General features: G+C 36.1%; 1 protein-coding gene across 1 annotated transcript; it reads left to right on the top strand.

The window, feature by feature from the left end:
• Nucleotides 1-1140: 1140 nt before the first annotated feature.
• On the top strand, nucleotides 1141-6788 carry LOC135216665 (uncharacterized). Its single transcript, XM_064252052.1, has 2 exons — nucleotides 1141-1194; nucleotides 5143-6788. Exons 1-2 carry the CDS (start codon nucleotides 1183-1185, stop codon nucleotides 6448-6450), a joined length of 1320 nt encoding a protein of 439 aa, XP_064108122.1. The 5' UTR covers nucleotides 1141-1182; the 3' UTR covers nucleotides 6451-6788.
• Nucleotides 6789-11584: the final 4796 nt, after the last annotated feature.

The raw sequence follows: 11584 nt of genomic DNA, 5'->3' as shown, positions 1-11584 counted from the left end.
TGTATCTCTTTGCCATCGCTGTTTGTTTTCTTCTTTTTTTATCACTGATGGTTATACTACTCTGTTTTATGGAAGATTGCTCATTTAGTAAATGACCGTTTTACCTTTTTCTATATGAATGACATATTTTGAATGATAATAGTATGAATGATAAAAATGATATAAAAATAATCATTTTCCTCTTATTGCACAGCAGTTCAGTGAACCCTAATTTGTAACAGCACACTGTTTAGTTTTAAAAATGCATTTACATACCACCTCAGAGTGCTACATAAATACTCACGAATTTCCGTAAATGAACAACAAAAGCGGCACATTCTTTACCAAAGTTACCGATTTATGCTCGCTCTTTTTTCTGCAGTCATGACATCTGGCGTTTTTTGAGCTGCATCAACAAAACAATTGTGATTTCTTCTACCCCAATTTTTGCTCAGGATAGAATATTTTGCATCAAATCTAATAGGGCTAAAGAATTATTAATTTCATCTGTTAAAATGTTTTAATAGGTTTAAGAAACGTTTCATTTCATATGCTGAAATCGATGAGGCTGATTCCAACCTCAATTTCGTTTTTTTATCGGACCACAGTTTCATTTTGAAGACCGAAATAGATGAAACAAAAGATTTTACTCTTAAGATACAGTGAAAGAGGGTTTATTTTTCTCTAGTGTACCTTATAACGTTGAAACAGATTTTTATACTGCTGTATTGTAATTGAATTCAAGTCTGAATTACACTTTAATTTCTGTTTATTATTTCTCCTGAGAGGCTGGATTTTATTGAGAATATCACCAAATATGACATAAAGGCATAACGTATCTTAGTTCAGTCCGTTGACATGTATGAAGCCGACCAAATTAAACTAAATGAGATGAAACCCCTCTTCACTATGTTTATATGTAATAAAATCCTTAATGTTACCCTTGTTCAGAAGCTTGGAACGTGATACCTTTGCCACAGGGCAAGGAGTGGTTTTTAAGGATTTGGGGATGGCGTGAGAGAGAGAGAAACAAAAAAATAAAAATGAAAAACCAGAAGTTGAAGAAGAGGGCACCAGCCACATCGCATATCAAGGACGACGATCTTGGAGGAAGACTCGTGACCTTGACAGCGCACTGGCGAGGTATAAAAGGATCTCAGGCAAAGGTGTCCTTCACAGTCGCTCTTCACTGGGAACTTCGCCATGATTCCAAAGGTTAGTTATCTTCTTAGTGGCTTCCAGGATCATTGCCGGCCTTTTCAATGAAGGGGTTGCGTTTATTCCGTATTAAAGTACTGAATGCGGTCCGTTTATTTCCATATATACATATATATATATATATATATATATATATATATATATATATATATATATATAAATAGTATATACATATATATATATATATATATATATATCTATATATATACACACATATACATACACATACACAGGAACGCACACACACACACACACACACACACACACACACACATATATATATATATATATAATAATATATTATATATATATATATTATATATATATATATATATATATATATATATATATACAGCTCATGTCCTTGCCAAAGGAGAATTTTCGTAGCTTGTGGTATTTTGACGGAAATTTTGTCGCGCTGATCTAAATCACTTCTTTTTTTTATTTACCAGTCAATGATCCCGTCGGCTGTTCGTGTCTTCCTTTTGTTTTGATTATTAGAAACAGTTTCATTTTGTCACCTTTTCTCGGTGCTCTCTTATCTGAATTAGATATAAGAAGAATCGAGTTTACTTCTTCATTATAAAAAGGAAAGTTAATGTAATTATAAGATTACCTAACTTCATTTCATAATTATGAGGTGTCGTTTCACAGTGCTTTAGAGAACTCGGTAATTAATACCATACATTCATAACCAACTATGAACGCTGAAGATGATGTAAACCATTTTTGCAACACTACTTTCTGAATTAATTGTTCTTATTATATATTTCTGAAACAGAAACTGACGCTTCTGAATAAGATAACCATGATAACTTCAAGAAGAGCATATCCTTACTGTGATGCTGAAGGCAACCACAGATTGAAATTTTACTCTACCTGCCCTAGTTTTTTATTCGTGATTTTTTTATAAGAAATATGTTAATTTGTGGGTCTTGTAATGAGAAATTACTTTTATTCAAAGCTTTGCTTTGAGTGTGTTATAGTTATTCATTAATAAGTTTCTTTCTGTCTCTCAATTTCGTCATCGTATCGAAAAATCGTCACAATTTCCGTGTAAAGACAGAGTGCCGTCCCACCGAACGTCATATGTTATTGGCGATGTAACTCTCGAACGTGCAATGTATTACGTTATTATTGTAGTACGTTTGTGAACTTGCCCGTATATTAGCAAATTGAGCGTACTTTTCTGAAATATTTGTTGTGCCTCTGACATAAACAGTGAATTAGGTTGTTATTCGGCAAAAATAGGCTGTAACTGTGTAGAACATGGCATGGGACTATAGTAGCCTTATCTCACGAGTATTGCTGGAATCTTGAAGGTCAACGCCCTCATCGGTCAAGGCCTCTTACGGGAAAAGGGACACGCGCAACATGAACACGCGCACACATACGTATATATAGTATATATAAAATGTGTGATCAGTTGTACTTTTATCATGCTGCATATTATATATGCGCGTATTTGACTGCATTCATCTACATACATGCATGCAAATTTTATTATCCATCCAGGGATCCCAGTGGAAACCCAGGTGTTTAAATGTGATGGGAAGGGAAGTCGAATGAATTAGAGCAACAGGAATGGTCTAAAATGCACAAACCAGTTGTAAGCAGTCAAGAAATTAATTGTCTCATATCTGTATTCAGCATCAATCGCAAAACACTTAAACGATAAAGATCTCAGACGGTCAATTGCAGCAGCACATCCTAACTTTCTTTAACCAAAGCTTCCGAGAAATTATAGTATTATAATTTTACCGATGTTTCTGCCACAGTTGATAATTGTCTGTGAGATCTTTGGTACATCTAGTCATTTTGCCATTGCAAATAACATGCCCTTGAACTGGTGTAATTTTAGAGCCCCAGTAAATAGAACTATTTTGTCGTTGAAATACCGAACCTACTATGACGAAGATGTTAGTGATTTAATGTTTACCTCGTTTCATCAAGATATCGAACGTCATGATCAAAACTCTTATCTACTCTCATTGCTAGATAAAATCGTACAAATCTACATACTTATGAGTTATCTGAGTAGAATGATTCCTGCTGAAGAGCATACAATGATTTTAAAAAATACATTTATGATGACGCAGTCGCTCCCCATTCGGTGGCGAGAACTTTGTAAAAAAAAAAGAAAAAAAAAACTGCCATGAAAGAGAACTTAGAAATTTATAACGATGATTTTTAAACAAAACTAAAATAAATAGCTTGACCTCATCTCCAAGGGATTATGAGAAACCTCATCATCTTTGTAGTATGCAGCGTATCTATTGCTCTTTCTTCATAAAGTTTTAGTGGAAAACGATTACTCAACCGTGGGACGAAGCGAAGTTACATCATTGAACATTGGAGGTTATGCAATTGTCCGTTGGTCCTCCTCTTCCTGGTACCTGTCATCCTGAGACACATTTCACCCAAAAGGGCAGCAATAAAACCTTAGACAGCCGACGCAGGTTGATTTTTGTGTCAGTCTCAACCGCTATATTACTCTAATTTTCCTCTCCTTCCTCAGTTTACGTCTTGTATTACGCTTGGGTGTGTGTGTGTGTGTTTTTTTTCTATTTTATGGTAAGGTCATTCTCGGGCTGTTTTCATTATTATCATTATTATTATTATTATTATTATTATTAAAAATTCCTCATAGTAGCACGAGTCTTCAAATGGAGAAACAAATCCACAGTTATGTAAATGTACATATATTTAAGTTAAAAACAGAAAAGATAGCTTTCGGGAATCTGTACGGTTCCCCCTATCAATCTCAGATTGATAAGGGGAACCGTACAGATTCCCGAAAGCTATCTTTTCTGTTTTAAACTTAAATATATGTACATTTACATAACTGTGGATTTGTTTCTCCATTATTATTATTATTATTATTATTATTATTATTATTATTATTATTATTATTATTATTATTATTATTATTACTTAATGTTTGTAAAACTTTAGTTATTTATACAAAAATAAATGGTCTTAATATACCATGCAGTTGCAGTTTTTTTTTTTTTTTTAATACAAAAGCCTTGAAATGCAAATTGATGAAAAATATAAGAAATATGGTTAGTAATGGAAAAATAAGAAATGAAAAGACTTGAATAATATTTTTGAAAACAATGCATAAAAAAAGGCATCCCGACCATTGCAGATTAATCGTGTTTAATCGTTTTGCCGGCTGTATTTTGTCACGTTTTACCATCCTTTGCAATAGTAATTTTGCAGTGAGTGTTGTTCATAATTGTGTAAAGAATCGGTATATTAATAATATTTATCTCTGAAGTGAACATTGTATACTGTGGAAGTTTGACGAGAAAGTGAATTGGCATATTGATTTATTCCATATGAATATTTAATGCGTCTTTTCGTTAATTATACATTCGCTTAATCTTTGGGTTTGTTTAGCCTTATTGTGATGCATGTCAGGTTGCTAAGTACTGTTAAAAGTTACAACGCTCTTATTTTTTGGACAAGGCCACTAGACCATTAAGCGACTGAATGCTACTTAAATGTTGTGTGTATGCAAATGTGATGTTGTAAAGATTTTACTTTTGCAGCTGATAGAATATAATTACTTTTTTTCACTCTTGAAATAAACTCCCTGTGCTAAATATCATTTTCTTCTTGAAGATAATTAGTTTTTAAAAGTTCTAATCAAAAAAGAAAATTTACTCAAATGTTTGTAAAACATTAGAATACTGATAAACTTTACGTTTACTATTACCATATTGGAAACAAAGGGCAGATGTTAAGGTTTATTTATCATTCTGCTAAGCCCTTTTATAGAAAACAATGGTTGTGATATATGATATCCCATTTGTTATTATATCTCTTGTCAATTAAGTTTTAAAGGAAATATTTTGGGAATATTGGTTATATATTCATAAGAATGTATTGTACTCATCACCTTACAGTTCTAAATATATTTCAATTATAATTTTCCAGATCTGCCTCGTCATAATTGCAGTATTATCTACTGCATCAGCTGCACCACAAGTTTATCGGGCTCGAGGAGCGCATCACCCAACTGCTGAGAAAGCAGGAGAATACAGCAGGGCTCTCGCAGAAACTGTTAATATTCTTCCAGAACTCACTTCTGCTTTCAAGAAGATATCCGAGAATGAAGGGGGTTCATTTCCATCAGATCCTACCTCCATCATGAACATAGTTGCTTCCTTTATGCCTATGACGAGACAGAGCATTTTGCTCAGAGATGCATTAGAAGGTAAGCCTGCCGCCTCTCAGGATGACCTAGAGAAGCTCCAGGTATTTGAATCGGCATTACCGGCTATAGTCAAATTTATGGAGACCATGAGAGCTATGGGAGGCAATTTGGGCAGTCAGAATACCCCAGGAGAGTCTCCAAGCAGCAACCCAACAGGAGAGCTTCTACTGGATACAAGAGGAGCAAATGATGGGATGGTAGAGGCAGTTGTGGAATTCTTACCCGAGATCTCCAAGGTTTTTCAGCAGATCAATAGTGATCCAAGTCTATCAAACCCAAATGATCCAGCTTTCACGAACAGGGTTATCTTGGCCTTTATGCCCCTTTCCAAAAAAGCCATAGAGGCACAAGCAAAGGCCGAAGGGCGGGCTGTGCGTCCAGAAGAGTTAGACAGATTGAATCAAGTTGATGTTTTGATGCCTGCAGTCATGGAATTTATGAAATCGTTAAGAATTCCTACAACAGCTCCTGGCGCAATGAGCCTCAGTCCTGCAACAGGTCCAGTTTCGAACGCTGCTGTTGTGGATCAGGCCCCATTAGGTTCTCGGTTTGATTCCCCAAAGCCAGCCGTAATCAGGGAACCAGCTTTTCCCCAGTTTTCAGCAAAGCCCATTTCTTCTAGTTCCTACGATCCAGCTCAGTCACATGCGTTTCCATCACCCAATCCAAGTGCTGCATTCGATACAAAACCTTTGAATTTACCATCTAGGTTTGAGACGCCAGAGCCAACAACATTCAAGCAACCTGCATTCCCAGGGCAGACTTCATCAGCTAGCACAAGTCTTGCTTCCTCGGCAGCAAAGCCTGTATCTTCAACTTCTTTGCGTACATCTCAACCAGCAGTCTCAACTCAGTATGCATACGCTCTGCCTGCGTCAGGGGCATATTCAGCGCCCTTGGAAGCTCCATCATTCCCAGAAGTGACACACGTAGTCCCACCAGTTTACCAGGCCTTTATTCCCACCGTCCCAGATACTATTTCAGGATTACCTGCCTATTACTCGTTCTCCACGGTGTATGGTCGTTAAGGTAATTTAGAGATATTGATGATGGAATGCAGAATGTACAGCAAAATCAGCTGCAGTAAATATTGCTTAAGCCCTCATAAAAAATAGGGAGACTCACTTTTATGTACTGTATATATAAAATGTAGGTATATTTCATAAAGGTAAACAGAAGAACATATGTACATATATACACTCATTGTTAAAAAATTAATGTTCAGCGTATGATAATGAACAATGTTGTAGATGATCGTCATACAAATGTATCAAATATCTTTAAACAAATTGCAACGGTAAAAAATGAAGCGAACCTGATCTAGACGGATATTATAAACAACGAGTAAACTGCTTTTCAAACATCTCTTCCTTCGTTTCTCACCCCATTGTAAAATATATTTTTGAGCATGTGCTCATATCAGCACCTATGCGTATGTTTATGCATATTTGTTTGTTTGTTGATACAGGTGGGTGAACAGATGTTATTTGTATATTGATAAATGTCGTTGAATATATAGCGATAGAAATATTAATAATTATAATACGACACAGTCAGCCTTTAAAGTACAACATGTATTTTAAAGGCAATAACGATTCCGAAAATTCAAGGTAAAACACCAAAGGAATAACTTCATTGAAGACTCAGCCTTTGGCTGTTATATAATCAACATTTATGATTGCCATTATAGGAATGAAAGGAAATAAGCGCAGGAATATTGAATATAATAATAATAATAATAATAATAATAATAATAATAATAATAATAATAATAATAATAATAATAATAATAAGTAAATAGTACTACCAAGATATAAAATAAAGCAGGCAATGACAGATACTTTGGTAATTGTCTTAGCAGACCTGTATTAAATACGGTGGTAGGAATTGTGGCAGGAAACAGCTCTGTAGCAAATAATACCTGTTACCCTTTATTGAGAGACTGTGTTTAAGGTAACAGCAGTAAACTTTAATGTAACTTGTGACAGAGACTATTCGTGCATAATATACGTAGTAGGGCACCGAAGCCTGGCAATAACCATTTTCTATTCGTAATGAATACTGTCTGTAGCAGCATCCATTTTCGTCTGTTTATTGCTGAAGATTAAGAAAGTTACGATTATATATAGATAATATATATATATATATATATATATATATATTTATATATTATATCTATATATATATATATATATATATATATATACACATATACTTTGTGTGGCCTTTACAAAGCAGTTAAAATGTTACTTAAAAGATAAATTGTTGATGCATGCAGAACCACTACAAAAAACACCCATTATGACGTAGCTTTTGTAATCTTATCCTTGAACTGTCCTGCTAAGTGGGAAGTGGGAAACGCGAATAGCTATTGTTTTCCTTATTGTCTAACGTTACCTCAGGGTGACTAACGCTCAGGTAAATATGAACCTGTATATGCAGTTTTAGAAAACTTCAAGCGTAAAATTTGTAATGAAACAGTGGTACTGGTACCTAATACTCGTACAGTTAAAAATTTTCGAACGACTGTGAAATCTGATTAACCCAGTGTCAGGCGACTCGGCATTCTCCCACAGTTCCCAGACAGCTATTCAGTACAGTAGTAGTCACTGACTATGAAAGGTTTGGTTTGGTTTTGAATATTGAAGTGTGGTTTATATGACGGATTTAATTGTGCATTCAACGAATTTCGTATAGATTTATTATTGAAAAGTATAGCCTGGTTTCCTTTGTGTTACAGGGCTACTCCTAGCCAATGAAGTTATGGATATTTTAGTAGCCTAAAATGTTTCGATTGAAGACATCAGAATATACCAGAAATGTATAATTTCAGTGGTATTGCATTCCTGGTGGTATCATGCATATGTAAAGGCAAGGGTAACAAAGATGCTGGTGTTAGGCAGCCCAGTTCATGTTGTAAATAGGATACTTAGTATGGGTAATTCCTCACGGAGGACGTGAACTAGGCTATAGCTATATATAGCTGTTTTTCTGACAATAATTCATGCCTTGTTAACGATTACGTAATGTTGATGCAAAGAACACGTTCTCCCACGTGTGTGTGTGTGCGCGCGCTCGTGTACGTGTTTTTGCTTGCCTCCTACTACCAACAGTTAGACACCATCGGAGTACCAAAACCAAAGTATTGCACAAACAGAATTGGTATTAAATCAATAGCACTATATGCCAGCTTTCAGAAAAAAATGTTTCACATTTGAAATAAACATCAGGCCTGATATGGAAGGATGCATCCTAACCTTATCTAGGAAGCCAAGGCCCTGAATCCATCTTCTACTAACCCGACTAAGAGCTTTATAAGTCCTAGAGTTTAATGTAGGGATGCATATTAACCTGGCCTTCCCTAACCTGACCTAACTTAAAATGCTGGATCCTTGCCTGGCTGGAGGATGGGTTGGGAGCATAAGTCATTCATACCTTCCCTGACTTAAGTTCCTACTTGGGTGCCCAAAACTGATCCCTCACCCCCCTAAGTAATTTGACCTAGAAAACCATAAATTATAGAGCACTATGTATCTTTACCCACCTTAACCCAACATGACCGAGAATGGCATACTAATTGTTGTGCTGCTTGTTGTATGGCAGCACAGACGGTCACCATATGTATTACATAGTTTACTATGCCTGTAACCTTAAGTTTGGGTGTTTTAAAGGTGGTGATTCGTCTGTATTAGAGGGGTGTGTTTTTTATGTACCTATCCATATGGTATGGGGATAATTTGATGCCCTTAAACTGGAAGCTGTGAGGCCATGTGAGGGATATGTTTTTATGAATTGATTGGAAATTCTTAAAGAATGCAATTCAGTGGTAATAAAAGCCTATTGATAACGTAATTTACCAGGTGGATAAGTATTATTGACAAATATTGCCCGCACTACTTCTTCACTACACCATTGAGATCAAAACAATTTTTCATCTGCTAGAGTGTTTGAATATGGATTTACAAGGGTTGAGAGTGAAGTGCACAGCCCCTCACCTTCATAAACTGTGTCAAGGGCACCAGGTTAATGACATTGAGTCTAGTCCACTAGAGAACGACCAAAAACTTACTTTGTATAAAACCATGTGTTTGATGAAGACTGCTTTAGTGACTGATTGGTAATGAGTTCTTAAATTTTCTGTAACTTTGGAGCAATGAAAACTGAATTGAATCTAATTTGTTTTTTTTCAATGAAGGCTATAAATGTATTAAGAGTATTCCCAAACCTTAATGTTACATTAGAAGGGACTATGCGAAAACCACGTGCATGATGTTTTGGCGTCTGAGAAACCTTAAATGAATGGTTACAAGCTCACTTATTGACTTGAGGTCTAAAACTACATGCCTATTGGCAGGTGGGGCATTGTGTGTTGTAAGGACTGACTTCAGACTAGGGATACTATTAAGGCCTCTAGAAAAAATAAATGTTAACCAATCCCTACACAGTGAATAGAGTTGTGGAATAAATGGCATATCTGAAACCGTCCTGATATTTTAGCAGAGTTATTAAAGAATTTGTATTGATAGAAACCTGTATGAAATTATATAATGAAACGAAGAGTTTGCACAGGTTCCCTTCCCATGAATAATGCATGAATTACAAGTGCCAGTCCCCTATCAATGTCCAAAAACTTATGGGATGGACTGCCTTCAAACCAATAATAAATGTCTTGGAAAGTAGAAGCTCTAACATTTTATCAGCAAGTATATGACTTATTCACTTGTACTGTATATTCCTTAAGGGAAAAAACATTGAAATGCCATCTTTCAGCCATTTTTGTCATTGAAATTGGTGAGGGCTAGAAAATAAAGCCAATGGATTACCTAGATCATTTTATAACATGGTAAACGTAGACCTCTGGTTTTGCATTTCTGCTGCCCTTAAATATAATGGTTATGAGGGAGCCATAATATAGGTAAACCAAGGTTTTTAGTTGGAGACAACAAGAATAAGTTGAAAGCTCCAACAGAAAGAGAAGCAGTTGAATAAAAATATATCCAGTCCCTAGTCTGCCTGTATGGTTTTATGGATATTCCTTAGTAATCAGAAAAACAAAGTATATCCTAAGATGAAATCAGGAAATTGTATTATTGTAAACTACTGAGCTAAACCTTAACATTCCCCAGCAAACTTAATCTAGGGCACTGCTTCCATCATCTTTTACTCTGCCTAGTATTGCTTACCATAAGTTGAGGTTGGTTTTTACAGTTCATTATAATATACCAATTATATTTTTCATTAATTCCTTTACAAGTAGACCCCATTCGTCAAATCAGTAAAAGTGTAAAAGCCACTGTGGGGGAACCACAGTCTTCCTATCTTTTGTTCTCCAGTCCTGGACCATCTAGTATGGGTGACGGATGCCATTCTGTTAGATTGGACAGGTCTGGACATCTACACGTTCCCGCCTTTCAGGTTGACACGGGGAGGCGATCAAGTTCTCTTCCCACCAGAACGCTCCCATGACTAGTTGCCCCATTCTGACCTAGGAAGCAATGGTTTCCGGACCTTCAGCAACTGTTGGTGGATTTCCTAAGACTACTTTCAGAAAAACAGTCGCTGCTCAAACAGCCCAACTTCCACATGTTTTGCCAAGGATTGTCTGCTCTGTCCCTGACAGGTTTCAGACTGTCAGGACCCTTGTCACAGAGAAACGTTTTCGAAGCAAGCTGTTGAAGCTATTGCTAAGTGCAGATGATAGTCTTCAAGCAAGCTCTACCAATCTAAGTGGTCTGTTTTCAGAGGATGATGTAGCCAGAATAAAATCTTTTATTCTGAAGCCTCTGAAAGGGAGATTGCTGAATTTTTGCTTTTCATAAGGACCCTGGGAAGTTGTCTCCCTCCATCATCAAGGAGTATAGGGCAATGCTTAGCTTGGTGTATAAGCACAGAAGCCTAGATCTGTCCTCAAACCAAGACCTCGGCGATCTCATCAGATCTTTTGAGGCGTTCAGACCAGATAAGTCAAGTTAGTTTAGTCTCTTGGAATTTAGCTGTTGTGCTTAAGTATCTCTCAGGCCTCATCTGGCCTCTCTGCTTGGTCTCATAAGAACCTCACCAAGAAGACACTTCCTAGTGGCATTAGCTACTACTAAGTGCATTAGCAAGTTACAGGCCATTGATAAGAGAGTAGGTTTCTTGCAGAGGGATTCTGTTTGTTCC

This window comes from Macrobrachium nipponense, chromosome 6 (assembly GCF_015104395.2).
Source record: "Macrobrachium nipponense isolate FS-2020 chromosome 6, ASM1510439v2, whole genome shotgun sequence".
Classification (NCBI taxonomy): Eukaryota; Metazoa; Arthropoda; class Malacostraca; order Decapoda; family Palaemonidae; genus Macrobrachium; species Macrobrachium nipponense.
The sequence above is the reverse complement of the archived record's forward strand: the minus strand, read 5'-3'. Positions and strand labels throughout refer to the sequence as shown.